The following is a 15,734-nucleotide window of genomic DNA, read 5'->3' as shown; positions in this document are numbered from 1 at the left end:
CAACTATACAGTGAGAGTGACAAATAGATTCAAGGAATTAGATCTGATAGAGTGCCTGAAGAACTATGGATGGAGGTCCGTGACATTGTACAAGAGGCAGGGATCAAGACCATGCCCAAGAAAAAGAAATGCAAAAAGGAAAATTGGTTATCTGAGGAGGCCTTACAAACAACTATGAAAAGAAGAGAGATGAAAGGCAAAGGGGCAAAGGAGAGATATACCCATTTGAATGCAGAGTTCCAAAGGATAGCAAGTAGAAATAAGAAAGCCTTCCTCAGTGATCAATGCAAAGAAACAGAGGAAAACAACAGAATGGGAAAGACTCGAGATCTCTTCAAGAAAATTAGAGATACCAAGGGAACTTTTCATGCAGAGATGGGCACAATAAAGACAGAAATGGTATGGACCTAACAGAAGCAGAAGATATTAAAAAGAGGTGGCAAGAATACACAGAAGAACTATACAAAAAAGATCTTCATGACCCAGGTGATCACGATGGTATGATCACTCACCTAAAGCCAGACATCCTGGAACACGCAGTCAAGCAGGCCTTAGGAAGCATCACTACGAACAAAGCTAGTGCAGGTGATGGAATTCCAGTTGAGCTATTTCAAATCCTAAAAGATGATGCTGTGAAAGTGCTGCACTCAGCATGCCAGCAAATTTGGAAAACTCAGCAGTGGCCACAGGACTAGAAAAGGTCAGTTTTCATTCCAATCCCAAAGAAAGGCAATGCCAGAGAATGCTCAAACTACTGCACAATTGTACTCATCTCACTAGCAAAGTAATGCTCAAAATTCTCCAAGCCAGGCTTCAACAGTACGTGAACCATGAACTTCCAGGGGTGCAAGCTGGATTTAGAAAAGGCAGAGGAACCAGAGATCCAATTGCCAACATCTGTTCGATCATTGAAAAAGCAAGAGAGTTCCAGAAAAAACATCTACTTCTGCTTTACTGACTATGCCAAAGCCTTTGATGTATGGATCACAACAAACTGTGGAAAATTCTGAAAGAGATGGGAATACCAGACCACCTGACCTGCCTCCTGAGAAATATGTATGCAGGTCAAGAAGCAACAGTTAGAACCAGACATGGAACAACAGACTGGTTCCAAGTCGGGAAAGGAGTACATCAAGACTGTATACTGTCACCCTGCTTTATTTGACTTATATGCAGAGTACATCATGAGAAAGGCTGGACTGGATGAAGCACAAACTGGAATCAAGATTGCCAGGAGAAATATCAGTAACTTCAGATATGGAGATGACACCACCCTTATGGCAGAAAGCAAAGAACTAAGGAGCCTCTTGATGAAAGTGAAAGAGGAGAGTGAAAAAGTTGGCTTAAAGCTCAACATTCAGAAAACGAAGATCATGGCATCCAGTCCCAGATCACTTCAGAGCAAATAGATGGGGAAATAGTGACAGACTTTATATTTTAGGGCTCCAAAATCACTGCAGATGGTGACTGCAGCCATGAAATTAAGAGGCTTGCTACTTGGAAGAAAAGCTATGAGCAACCTAGACAGCATATTAAAAAGCAGAGACATTACCAACAAAGGTCCTTCTAGTCAAAGCTATGGTTTTTCTAGTAGTCATGTATGACGTGAGAGTTGGACTATAAAGAAAGCTGAGTGCCGAAGAATTGATGCTTTTGAACTGTTGTGTTGGAGAAGACTCTTAAGAGTCCCTTGGACTATCAGTAGATCCAACCAGTCCATCCTAAAGGAAATCAGTCCTGACTATTCATTGGAAGGACTGATGCTGAAGCTGAAACTCCAAGATTTTGGCCACCTGATGCAAAGAACTGACTCATCTGAAAAGACCCTGATGCTGGGAAAGATTGAAGACTGGAGGAGAAGGGGACGACAGAGGATGAGATGGTTGGATCGCATCATCGACTCAAGGGACATGAATTTTGAGTAAACTCTGGGAGTTGGCAATGGACAGGGAGGCCTGGCATGCTGCAGCCCATGGGGTCACAAAAAGTCTGACATGACTGAGTGACTGAACTGATACTGAATGGTAAGAAATGTTTATCAATAGAAAGTAATTTGATTTCTGACAAAAAAACTCCTTCAAAATCAGGTCCAATTAAAGATGGAATTTAATAAGCTGAATAATATTCTTAAGAACAAAGCATGATTATAAGTAACAAGAATGATTTCATTATGTGGCTTAGTAGCTGGCTCTGAAGCTAACAGTTAAAACATTTTGAGCCACAGAAGTACTAGAATAAATCCAGAGTTTTCAAAAGTATTTATTTAGAAGTGCTCTGGTACTATTTCTCTAAGATAGCAACAACAACAATGAAACAAACTCTCCCTAGCCGAATTTCACTTCTTCCCAAAACACAAATTACAAACAAAATTGTATTTTGTTCTCCTTCTCTCTCCATTTTTATGACAAAGAAGAATCTGGAAAAAGAAAATTATGGAAAAAATAAGGATTTTAGTCATACTAAGAGAAAATGAACATTTGAAAAATCAAAATACCAGATTGAATATGGGATTTTTATCACTTAATTTTGTCCCATTAGTATAATAAGAGTATTAATTTTCTGTATTTCTAATCATTTTTTTCTTCACAAACACAAAAAATTCACTTAGTCTCTGAGAAAAACACTTTTAAACTTAATTTGTATTTTTTAACAATCTTAAAAACAGCAACATAAAAATGCAGTTTACCGTATCATCAAAGCCTGCAATATAGGCCCAATGCCCAGGAAACGGCTCATGGTTAGCATGGGCACCTGGGATTGATGGAAGAGTAGGTATCATTACTGACTGTAAAGGAATGAGGATTTCACTAAACGTTGCTTCTTCTACCAGCTTTTTAAGCATTTTAAAATGAGTGCTCATGCTCAGTGTGGAACTACTTCCATCCACCTGGGGGGAAAAAAAGTAGTACATTTTAATTTCTCTGTTTACCTTCAATTACAGAATGCTTAATTTTACCCAAAGAAAAATTCTACTTCTATAATATCTTAATTTCAATGGCTCAGCAGCCTGTAGTTTTCTAATTTTTTAAAAAAATACATCATCTCATTTAAACCTCTTTGTACTCTTTTACCTCATCAATAATAATAGTACCTACATTATAGGATATTAAATGACAAGATAATAGTGGCCTACAATTTGTTAGCACACATTATAAATTCCAAAGGGGTCCTTACATCAAACTTTTTTTGGTACCAAATTTTATGTGATACCTGAATTTCTCACTTAGTGCAAAGATTAACATGTTTTACTGCAGAAATAGTTATGTATCTGATTATGGGATATGCTGTCAGATTACTCCTAGTGATGATACTTAATAAAAAGTATATGTATTGTATTACTTTTAAAAATCTGAAAAATCCTGAATTTCTAATGTAGCTGGCCATAAAGATTTTACATAAAGAACTAGAAGTTTGTACATGTAAAGCACTTAAAAAAGTGCCAGTAGTTTATAAATGTTGGCCATTATCATAACATTATCTTTCACAATGTCAAGTGCATCAGGGGTCACATAGGACTAATGCAGATAGCCAAAACAGATTATTCTTTGAAGATGTTTATTGAAGGGAAGGTGAGACATAGGGTATTCTATATTTTCTCACCTGTAAATAGATGATAGAGTGAATATTTGTAAAGTGAAGTTTAGCTATTTATCTTATAGTCTGTCCCTCCTTATAAACACCTTTATCCTCACTTTTACCTTTCCTACACATTCTTTAGGTATTTTCCCCTCCAATTCCTTAGGAAGAACAGCAGTTCATTCCTGTAAGTATATCCATATTCCAGTCATACACCTACTAAAAATGTATCTATTACACTAGATGACAGCCATCTGTGTGGTTTCCTATGTGACTATGAGTACCTCAGGGCAGAAGAACATGTCTTATTCATCTTTGTTTCCTTTAGCACAGTGCCTATCCCCTAGAAGATTATGAAATGTGTACCAAGAGAATGAAACTCAAAACTTTCCTTTTGCATGTGTAGGTTAATGTATATGAATTTTGAAAGTTCGAATATATGACAGAAAACAATCAGAGAGAGAACTCTGAATATTTTATATGCATATATTTCATATCTGCCACTTAAAATTTTTCTAATAAATACAGACAATTCACTCTCAGAAGAATTTATATTAAGAACTTTTAGAAATTTAGAGAATATTTGAGAGAGGGTATAAGAAATTAAAAAAACAGCTTCATTAAGGTAAACTGCACATATTTAAAGTACATGATTTGATAACTTTTGATATATGTGTATACTAAGATGTGAGAATTTAAATTTAACTAATCAAAGTAAAATAAAACCCACTAAAATCATATGGAAGTTTTGTATAAAATTACCCAACTTGATTTATAAGTAGTAAGATTTATGATAGTACCGATTTGTTGCACAATTCTAGAAGTTTATCTGTTAGGCGAGTTGCGTCTCCAACAAACTTTTCTAAGGATTTTTTCATTTGAATAGCTTTATTTAGGATTTCCTTGCATCTGTTTACACGCATGGGGTAAGAAGACTGTCATAAAAAAAAAGTTCAATTGTTAAAATATTTTTAAGAGATAACAAAATCTTTTTTTTTTAAGATAACAAAACTTTGGTTGACAAAAATCAGCTTAAACAATATGCATGATGAAACTTTACAGTGATACAAATTTCCTGGAAATCTATTTGGCAATACTATCAACAGCCAAAGAAATGCTGCTATCCTGTGACCTGATGAATCCTCTTCTTAGGATCTACCCTGAAGAAATAATCAGAAATGAGAATACAGATGTGTCCAGATGTTTTATAACAGCAAAGAAAGTGAACAACCTTAATAATCCATAAGAGTTGAACATAGATGGGTAATCATTATAGAACTTTACAAACTTTAAAAAATTGTGTCTTCAAAGGAATATTTAATAACACGGGAACATGATTATGGTAACAATCTTAAGTGAAAAATATGAAATTATATATGTAATCCAAATTTAGTGCTAAAATATGCAGAGATAATACAAATACAAAAATACATCAAAATATTAATGATATAAACTGAATTTTAATTATCTTTTTTTATTCTGTATATATTCTAAATCTCCTAATATACTTACTCATTAAATATATTTACCAACTTGTACATTATTAAGATAATGCACTAAAAACTTTCTAGTATTAATAGCACAGGCACTTTTAATTAAAAAAAAACTTGAACAAAAAACTGGTTACCATTTTACACCAAGCACTAACAGTTTACTATACTATGCTGCTAAGTCACTTCAGTCGTGTCCTACCCTGTGCAACCCATAGACGGCAGCCCACCAGGCCCCGCCGTCGCTGGGATTCTCAAGACAAGAGCACTGGAGTGGGTTGCCATTTCCTTCTCCAATGCAGGAAAGTGAAAAGTGAAAGTGAAGTCGCTCAGTCGCATCCGACTCCTAGTGACTCCACAGACTGCAGCCTACCAGGCTCCTCCATCCATGGGATTTTCCAGGCAAGAGTACTGGAGTGGGGTGCCATTGCCTTCTCAGTTACTATACTATACTTTCATAAAGAAAATGCATGATAAATCCTTTGATCTTAAACACACTATTTACTTAATTTGATACATATTTCTGAATTTTATAATGAGAAATAGTGCTACAATTTCTTTTAAAAAATACTTAAAATGTATTTTCTTGCTACAAATCTAATATAAGAGAGATACCCTGGGACATGTATCAGCATTAAATAATCAATGCCACATAATGGAAAAAGACAATGGCTTTGGGTTTAATATATCACCTTTGACACAGCTGTCATCATCCACATTGCTTGCTGAGGATAGGCCAGAAGTACTTTGGCTATAATTTCCATCAAGACAACAAAAACTTCATCATGAGAATGACAAATTCGGGAGATCAGCTGTGAAAAGGCAGTCAAAAACTGATACGGAGCTAACTGATTTGTGTGCTCTGTGATAACTTTGTTTATTTTAACTAAATCATTTCTCATTTGTACACGATCAGAGCGGCCAGCTGGAAAAAAAAAAAAAAAATCAAAGTTAAAAATACTATTAAAAAGAAAACAACACCCCAAAACAGTGTATCAGTTTCACAGAAAACAATCTTGCTTTAAAAACAGGTTTATGATATATGTTATTCCCAAGTCCAAAGCTACATCACTTGCCAGTTTATGAAAAGATAATTTTTCTCTCCCTGTAGGAAAAAATATTTAAGTCCACTGAAAAACTCAAGGCCCATTAATTTTCACTAGAAGCAAAGAAAACAAGCCACAATCCATAGTAATTTTTAAGGTAAACTATTTGGCTTAAACTAGTATTTTTCAATATGTATTAGGCTGACCAAGGAACGAGCAAATCTTCACTTGCAGGCTTTGCAACTGCAACAACTTTAAAAAGTCTGTTTAGTCTTTCTCCTCTTTTTTAACACTTAATTTCTTGCTCACGTGTTAATTCTTCTCATTCCCTTAAAATTTTTTATCAAAAAAATCATACCTTTTTCCCATTCGTATGCCTTAGCACCAAAATCAAGCCATAATGATAACATTCGTGGCATTGATTGATATATGAACTGATTTCCATACTGTAAAGATCTGTAATTATATAGAAAAGATATTAACATAGTATTAATTTTTACATCATATGGATTAAAATTTAAAGACTCTACCACTTAAGGAATATATAACCTTCTGACTATAATTCTGTACTATAATTATAGTATCAGTATTTTTCCTCTCTTCCCATTTGACTCATCTCTTCCAATTTTTCCTTTATAACTTCCTCACTAAGTTCTTCATTACACAGACCAAAAAAACTCATGTTTTGACTGAGTCAAAGTCCTGTCAATACTTCTTCCAAATTGTCCTTAGGATTTGTGCCTTTATTTGTATTCCATGGCCATAAGTGTAGGTTAGGCCTAATCGCTCCATTTCTGGGGTGATCATTTGACATTTCTTTCCTTCAGTAAATTCCAGACTAACATTCCTGAAATTCTAGCTTTATTATACTTCCTCCTATTCAAAAACAGGAATCAATTATCTGTATATAAGACTATATGAATGACTCTGCTGAGGATTCAAATATATACAACCTTTTCTCTTTAAAACTTTGCAGTCTTAGTCTTTCACTGTTCACAAGCATACATCTTCTATCAAGTCTGATTTCCTCACCATCCTCTCAGCAAACCACGCAACCCTGTCTCTTTGTGAAAAGTTAATACAGGCATCAGTTCAGTTCAGTCACTCAGTTGTGTCCAACGCTTTGTGACCCCATGAACTGCAGCATGCCAGGCTTCCGTGTCCATCACCAACTCCTGGAGCTTGATCAAACTTATGTCCATTGAGTCGGTGATGCCATCCAACCATCTCATCCTCTGTCATCCCTGTCTCTTCTTGCCTTCAGTTTTTCCCATCATCAGGGTCTTTTCCAATGAGTCAGGTCTTCACTGACCAAAGTATTGGAGCTTCAGCTTCGTCCTTCCAATGAATATGACTGTCTTCCTTCAGGATTGACTGGCTGGATCTCCTTGAAGTCCAAGGGACTCTCAAGAGTCTTCTCCAACACCACAGTTCAAAAGCATCAGTTCTTTAGTGCTCAGCTTTCCATATGGTCTAACTCTTACACACATACATGACCACTGGAAAAACTATAGCCTTGACTAGATGGACCTCTGTCGGCAAAGTAAGGTCTCTGCTTTTTAATATGCTGTCTAGATTGGTCATAGCTTTTCTTCTGAGGAGCAAGCGACTTTTAATTTCATGGCTGCAGTCACCATCTGCAGTCATTTTGGAGCCCAAGAAAATAGTCTGTTACTGTTTCCATTGTTTCCCCATCTATTTGCCATGAAGTGATGGGACCACATACCATGATCTTAGTTTTCTGAATGTTGAGTTTTAAGCCGACTTTTTCACTCTCCTCTTTCACTTTCATCAAGAGGCTCCTTAGTTCTTCTTCGCTTTCTGCCATAAGGGTGGTGTCATCTGCATATCTGAGGTTACTGATATTTCTCCTGGTAATCTTGATTCCAGCTCATGCTTCATGCAGCCTGGCATTTTGCATGATGTATTCTGCATATAAGTTAAATAAGCAGGGTGACAATATACAGCCTTGCAGTACTCCTTTCCCAATTTGGAATTAGTCTGTTGTTCTATGTTCGGTTCTAACTGTTGCTTCTTGACCTGCATACAGATTTCTCAGGAGGCAGGTAAGGTGGTCTGGTATTCCCATCTCTTTAAGAATTTTCCACAGTTTGTTGTGATCCACACAGTCAAAGGCTTTGGTGTAGTCAGTAAAGCAGAAGTAGGTGCTTTTCTGGAACTCTTTTGCTTTTTCTATGATCAGATGGATGTTGGCAATTTGATCTCTGGTTCCTCTGCATATCTCAGAAATATTTCATGTTTGGTATCAGACCACTGCGACAAATGGAATATCATAGTAGAGTGAGTCACACAAATTTTTTGGTCTCTCAGTGCATATAAAAGTCATGTTTACACTATACTGTATAGTCTACTAAGTGTGCAATAGCCTGGTTGACTATGATGTTAGCTGTGGGTTTGATGTATATGGCCTTTACTATGTTGAGGTATGTTTCTACTATAACCGCTTTATTGAGACTTTTTATCATAAATGGGTATTGAATCTTCTCAAATGTTTTTTTCTACATCTACTGAGAGGATCATATGGTTTTTACCCTTCATTTTATTAATGGGATGTACCAAGTTAATTGATTTGTGGATGTTGAATCATTCCTGCATCCGTGGAATAAATCCCACTTGATCACATGTTTAATCTTTTTAATGCATTGTAGCAGCTGATTTGCTAGTTATTTTATTGAGGATTTTGTTGTGTATGTTCATTAGAGATAATAGCCTGTAATTTTCTTTTTTGTGTGTTGTCTTTGTATGGTTTTGGTATCAGAGTGATGTTGGCCTCATAAAATGAGTTAGGAAGCGTTTCTTCCTCTTCAATTTTTGGGAAGAGTTTGAAAAGGATAGTGTTAAATCTTTGAATGTTTGGTAGAATGGACCTGTGAAGCTGTCTGCTCCTGTTTCATCATTCAGTCTTGGAAGGGTATATGGTTCTAAGAATTTGTCCATTTCTTCTAGGTCATCCAATTTGTTCAAATAGCTGTCTACAATATTCTCTTATAATCCTTTGTATTTCTGTGGTATCTGTTGCTGTTTCTCCTCTTTAATTTCTGATTTTGCAGAGGCTCCTCTCTTTTTTCTTGGTGAGTCTAGATAAAGGTTGGTCAATTTTGTTTACCTTTTCAGAGAATCAGCTTTTATTTTCACTGATCTTTTCTGCTGCCTTTTTAGTCTCTATTTCATTTAATAATTTCCACTCTGATATTATTTTCTTCCTTCTATGAACTTTGGGCATTGTTTGTTCTTCTTTTTCTAGTTCCTTTAGGTTGTAAGGTTAGATTGTTTGAGATTTTTCTTGTTTCTTAAGGTAGGCCTGTACTGCTATAAATTCCACTCTTAATACTGCTTTTGTTGCATCTGCCATATTGTCATTTTCATTTATCTTCAGGTAATTTTAAATTAAATTAAAATTAAATTCTTCTTTGATTTTTTTGTTGACCCAATAGTTGTTCAGTATTCAACCCACTCCAGTGTTCTTGCCTGGAAAATCCCATGGACAAAGAAGCCTGGTAGGCTGCAGTCCATGGAGTCGCACAGAGTCGGACACGACTGAAGAGATGCAGCAGCAGCAGCAGCAGCAGCATGCTGTTCAGTCTCCATATACTTGCCATTTTTCCACCTTTCTTCTTGTAGTTGATTTCCAGTTTCATACCATACCATTGGGATAGATGCTTGATATGATTTTAATCTTAAGTTTACTGAGATTTGTTCTGTGGCTGAAGATATGGCCTGTCCTTGAGAAAGTTCCATGTGCCCTTGAGAAGAATATATATTCCGCTGCATTTGGATGTTCTGTACAGATCTATCAAATCCATCTGCTTCTGCTGTTTCCTTGTTGAATTTCTCTCTAGATGATTTATCCATTGATGCAAGTGAGATGTTAAAATCCCCTGTTATTATTGTGCTGCTGTCAATTTCCATTTGCCTGTACTATCATCTTCCATTTCTTCAATTTGAGCTTATGTTTGTCTTCAGAGCTGATCTAGAGGCAGCATATCATTAGGTCTTGTTTTTTTAATCCATCCAACCACTTTGTGGCTTTTGGTTGGTGAATTCAATCCATTTATATTTTTGGTGATAGATGAGGACTTAGTACTGTCATTTTAGCTTTCATTTTCTGGTTGTTCTAGATCTCCATTGTTTTTTTTTCCTTATATGATGTGTGCCATTTTGGTTTAGAGGTTTTCTGTCTTTCATAGTTTCCTACTTTTTTATGTTTCATGCTTCTACTCTAGATTTACGTTTTGTGGTTCTCATGGAATCTGTATGAAACCTCTCATAGATAAAATAGTACTTTTGCTGCTGATAGGATCTTATCTTCATTTAACTACATAGGATCTGTCCTTTTCCTCTTTCCCTTTTGTATTTTTTGTTGTTTCAAATTATCCCTTTTTATGTTGTGAATTTGTCACTGAATTGAAGTAACTATAGTTGTTTTTTCAACTGTTTTCCCCCTTTAACTGCTATGCTATAACAGAGTGAGAGTTTAAAAACCTATTGTGAAATAGATGGAGAAATATACCATGTTCATGGATCGGAAGAATCAATATAGTGAAAATGAATATACTATCCAAAGCAATCTATAGATTCAGTGCAATCCCTATCAAGCTACCAATGGTATTTTTCAGAGAACTAGAACAAATAATTTCAGAATTTGTATGGAAATACAAAAAACCTCAAATAGCCAAAGCAATTTTCAGAAAGAAGAATGGACCTGGAGGAATCAACCTGCCTGACTTCAGGCTATACTACAAAGCTACAGTCATCAAGACAGTATGGTACTGGCACAAAGACAGAAACATAGATCAATGGAACAAAATAGAAAGCCCAGAGATAAATCCACGCCCCTATGAACACCTTATCTTTGACAGAGGAGGCAAGAATATACAGTGGAGAAAAAACAATCTCTTTAACAAGTGGTGCTGGGAAAACTGGTCAACCACTTGTAAAAGAATGAAACTAGAACACTTTCTAACACCATACACAAAAAGAAACTCAAAATGGATTAAAGATCTAAATGTAAGACTAGAAACTATAAAACTCCTAGACGAAAACATAGGCAAAGGACTCTCTGACATAAATCATAGCAGGATCCTCTATGACCCACCTCCCAGAGTAATGGAAATAAAAGCAAAAATAAACAAATGGGACCTAATTAAACTTAAAAGCTTTTGCACAACAAAGGAAACTATAAGCAAGGTGAAAAGACAGCCTTCAGAATGGGAGAAAATAATAGCAAATGAAGCAACTGACAATTAATCTCAAAAATATACAAGCAGCTCATGCAGCTCAATTCCAGAAAAATAAGCAACCCAATCAAAAAATGGGCCAAAGAACTAAACAGACATTTCTCCAAAGAAGACATACAGATAGATGGCTAACAAACACATGAAAAGATGCTCAACATCACTCATTATCAGAGAAATGCAAATCAAAACCACAATGAGGTACCATCCCACACCTGTCAGAATGGCTGTTATCAAAAAGTCTACAAACAATAAATGCTGGAGAGGGTGTAGAGAAAACGGAACCCTTTTACACTGTTGGTGGGAATGCAAACTAGTACAGCCACTATGGAGAACAGTGTGGAGATTCCTTAAAAAACTGGAAATAGAAATGCCATATGACCCAGCAATCCAATGCTGGGCATACACAATGAGGAAACCAGAACTGAAAGAGACATGTATACCCCAATGTTCATCGCAGCACTGTTTACAATAGCCAGGACATGGAAGCAACCTAGATGTCCATCAGCAGATGAATGGATAAGAAAGCTGTGGTACATATACACAATGGAATATTACTCAGCCATTAAAAAGAATGCATCTGAATCAGTTCTAATGAGGTGGATGAAACTGGAGCCTATTATACAGAGTGAAGTAAGTCAGAAAGAAAAACACCAATATGGTATATTAACGCATATATATGGAATTTAGAAAGATGGTAACAATGATCCTATATGCAAGACAGCGTAAGAGACACAGATGTAAAGAACAGACTTTTGGACTCTGTGGGAGAAGGCAAGGGCGGGATGATTTGAGAGAATAGCACTGAAACATGTAAATTATCATATGCAAAATAGACTGCCAGTCCAGGTTCGATGCATGAGACAGGGTACTCAGGGCTGATGCACTGGGATGATCCTGAGGGATGGGATGGGGAGGGAGGTGGGGGGGAGGTTGAGGATGGGGAACACATGTACACCCATGGCTGTTTCATGTGAATGTATGGCAAAAACCACCATAATATTGTAAAGTAATTAGCCTACAATTTAAATAAACTTTAAAAAAAGAGAAAAAAACCCTATTGTGATAAAGGTTTGTAATTTTTGATTCTATTTATCACCTTACTGAAAGTTTTGTGTACTTTTTTGCTGTTTTGTTTCTGTTAGAAAAGATCCTTTCAAGTTTTTTTATGAGGCAAGTCTAATGCTGATGAACTCTCTCAGCTTTCATTTGTACGGGAAAGTCTATTTTTCCTTCATATCTGAATGATAACTTTGCTGGACAGAGTATTCCTGAGTGACAATTTTTATCTTTCAGTATTTTCAGACTGTCACTCTACTTCCTCCTGGTCTCTAGCATTTCTGTTGAGAAATCTGATACCCAAAGAGGTAGTTTTGTGGGTTACCATCACTTTTTTCCTTAGCTGCCTTTAAAATTCTTTGTCACTGACTTTTGACAAATTAGTATAATCTGTCTAGAAAAAGGTAATTGGGTGTTTTCTTGGCTTTATGGACTTGTATATTCAGTTTCTTCTCTGGGTTTGGGAAGTTCTCAACTATTATTTATTTAAATAAACTCTTTGCTCCCTTCTCTCTGCCTTCTTTTCTAGGATATTCACTACCCTTATGTTGCCCTTCCTAAAAGAGGTGGATAGCTCTTATAGAACTTCCTCATTTTTAAAATATTTCCTATCCGATTTGTACCATTTCTAGATTTCTATCTTCAAGCTGGCTAATTCTCTAATTTGCCTACAATTTCCAGTGCTTTAAAATGCATTCTTCATCTTGTTCATTGCATTGAACTCCAGAATTTGTGTGGTTCTTTTACAGAGTTTCAGTCTCTTAGGTAAGTACTCCTTCTGTTCATTAATTTTTATTCCTGACCCACTGAACTAACTGCCTTCCTAAGTTTTGCTCACTGAGTTTCTTCATCACAGCTGTATTGAACTATCTATCAGCCTGCACTGGCCTATGACTTTAAGTTTGGTTTCTGGAAAATGATTGGTTCCTTTTTGTGGTCCACTGTTACTGTAGTTTTTCATGGTGCTAGATGAGTTGTTCCTCTGCCAGCTTATTAGGAGCAGGGACAGGCTAGAGATTACAGGCCTTTCATTTGTTTTCCAGTAGGTGGCACTATAGTATAGGTTTTTGGTTTTTCTCTGCGGTGCCCCTGGTTCTTTCTGATTTTGCCCTTTCTGTCTTCCAGCTCCTCAGTTAGAAGTATGACTCCTTGCCCCAGTTATTGTTTCTTGTGCCTCTGGAGCCATTGGTACCTTCCTCCTGCCACTGTCACTGGTGTTGCTGCCTGAGCACCTGGGTGATAGGTTCTGCCATCTTGCCTGGAATCCCATGAACTGCAGGCTCCCCTGCCACAGGGGGAGGGTAATGAGGAAAGTTGGGAGGGGAGCCAAAGTTGTGTGGGCACCTCTGTTGTGTTTGTTTTTGTAGTGTTTGTGGGCTCTGCCACAGTGGACCTGGAGTCGTGCCTCAGCAGTTGGAGGGAAAGGATCTCAGGCCCCACTGCAACTGCTTCCCAGTTACCCTGGCCACAGAAACTTATGAGGCCAGGAGGCTGGAATGTGTACCTCCTTCCCGCTTCTATAAGGTTCTCTGCGGCTGCAGACTCAGTTGCTGTGGTTGGAGAGCTGGGTTTACAGGCACCACCTCTGCTGTTCCCTTGCTTTTATCTCCTCTCTGTGTTCTAGTCCACCCACCTTTAAATGTACTGATATATGGGTTCTCCATATCTTGATGTGTTCAGCAGAAGTATCTCTGGTGTACTGTGAACGTTTTACTTATTGTAGATGGAGGCAAAAGTATCTTTTCACTGTGCCATATTGCTGACATCACCCCAATCACAAAATGTATTTCTTAAACAATAAAACTTGAAAGCTGAGATTATGCCGATTCATGGCCTGAAAAAAGGATGTTGTAGTAGCAGGCATGAAAACAACATTAGTCTCACGATACATCTCTATTAGAAGTCTTGGGTGACCAGGTGCATTGTCAATGAGCACCTCACATTTTGAAAGGACTCTGTTTTTGAGTAGTAAGACTTGACTGTGGGCTCAAAATATGTAGTAAAACAAGTTGTAAATCCAAGCTTTGAGCTCCATTTATAGAGCATAGGCAGAATAGACTTAGCATAAATCTTAGGGCCCTAGGATTTTCATAGTAGTAAGTGAGCATTGGCTTCAAAGTAAAAGGCATCAGCTGCATTAGCCCCTAATAAGAGAGTCAGCCTGTCCTTTGAAGCCAGGCATCAACTTCTCTCTAGCTATTAAAGTTCCAGATGGCAACTTCTTCTAATATAAGGCTGTTCTGTCGAAAATCTGTTATTTAGTGTAGTCACCTTCATTAATGATCTTAGCTAGATGTTCTGGATAACTTGTGGCAGCTTCCACATCAGCACTTGTTGCTTCACTTTTCACTTTTCTGTTATGGAAATGGTTTCTTTCCCTAAACTTCGTGAACCAATGTCCGCTAATTTCAAACTTTTTTTCCACAGCTTTCTCACCTCCTTCAGCTTTCCTAGAATCAAAGAGAGTTAGGGCCTTGCTCCAGATTAGGCTTTGGTAATATGGTGCCTGGTTTGATCTCTGTAGACTACTAAAATGTTCTCCACATCAGCAATAAAGCTGCTTCACTTCCTTATTATTTATGTGTTCACTGGAATAGCAGTTTTAATTTCCTTCAAGAACTTTTCCTTTACATTTACAAAACTTGGCTAATTCTTTGGCACAAGAGGTCTAGCTTTTGGCTTATCTCAGCTTTTGACATGGCTTCCTCACTAAGCTTAATCATCTCTTGTTTCTGATTTAAGGTGAGAGACATGTGACTCTTCCTTTCGCTTGAACACCTAAAGGGCTCTTAACAGGCTTAATTTCAATACTGTTGTCTTAGGGAATAGGGAGGCCCAAAGAGAGGGAAAGAGTTGGTGGAACAGCCAGTTAGCAGAGCAGTCAGAACACACACATTTATGGAATAAGTTTGCTGTCCTGTATAGACACAGTCTGCAGTGCCCCAAAACAAGTCAACATCAAAGATTACTGATCACAGATCACCATTAACAAACACAATAATAATGAAAAAGTTTGAAATATTGCAAGGATTACCAAAATGTGAGTATCAGTTACCAAAATGAGAGACATGAAGTGAGTAAATGATGTCGGAAATATGGCACTGATAGACTTGCTTGATGCAAGGTTGCCACACGACTTTAATTTGTAAAAAATGCAGATGCTCAATAAAATGTGATATGCCTGTAATGTCCTCTCTTCTTTGAGTTTCAATTCAGTTCAATTCAGTCACTCAGTCGTGTCTGACTCTTTGTGACCCCATGAACTGCAGCATACCAGGCCTCCTTGTCCATTGCCAACTCGCAGTTTA

At 37.0% G+C, this 15,734-nt stretch overlaps 1 protein-coding gene across 1 annotated transcript in view; it reads right to left on the bottom strand.

Moving 5' to 3' along the window:
• The window catches only part of ATR (ATR serine/threonine kinase), a 120,486-nt gene that overhangs the window by 10,891 nt on the left and 93,861 nt on the right, over window positions 1–15,734 (bottom strand). The window contains exons 37-40 of the mRNA XM_010858156.1: window positions 6,471–6,568; window positions 5,759–5,991; window positions 4,377–4,511; window positions 2,687–2,887 (exon numbers count right to left, since the gene is read on the bottom strand). Of these exons, the coding sequence (XP_010856458.1) occupies window positions 2,687–2,887; window positions 4,377–4,511; window positions 5,759–5,991; window positions 6,471–6,568 (667 nt within the window). The remainder of the gene's footprint in view (window positions 1–2,686; window positions 2,888–4,376; window positions 4,512–5,758; window positions 5,992–6,470; window positions 6,569–15,734) is intronic.

This window comes from Bison bison, unplaced genomic scaffold (assembly GCF_000754665.1).
Source record: "Bison bison bison isolate TAMUID 2011002044 unplaced genomic scaffold, Bison_UMD1.0 scf7180017864384, whole genome shotgun sequence".
In the NCBI taxonomy this organism is placed as follows: domain Eukaryota; kingdom Metazoa; phylum Chordata; class Mammalia; order Artiodactyla; family Bovidae; genus Bison; species Bison bison.
This window is presented reverse-complemented; position numbering and strand designations above follow the sequence as displayed.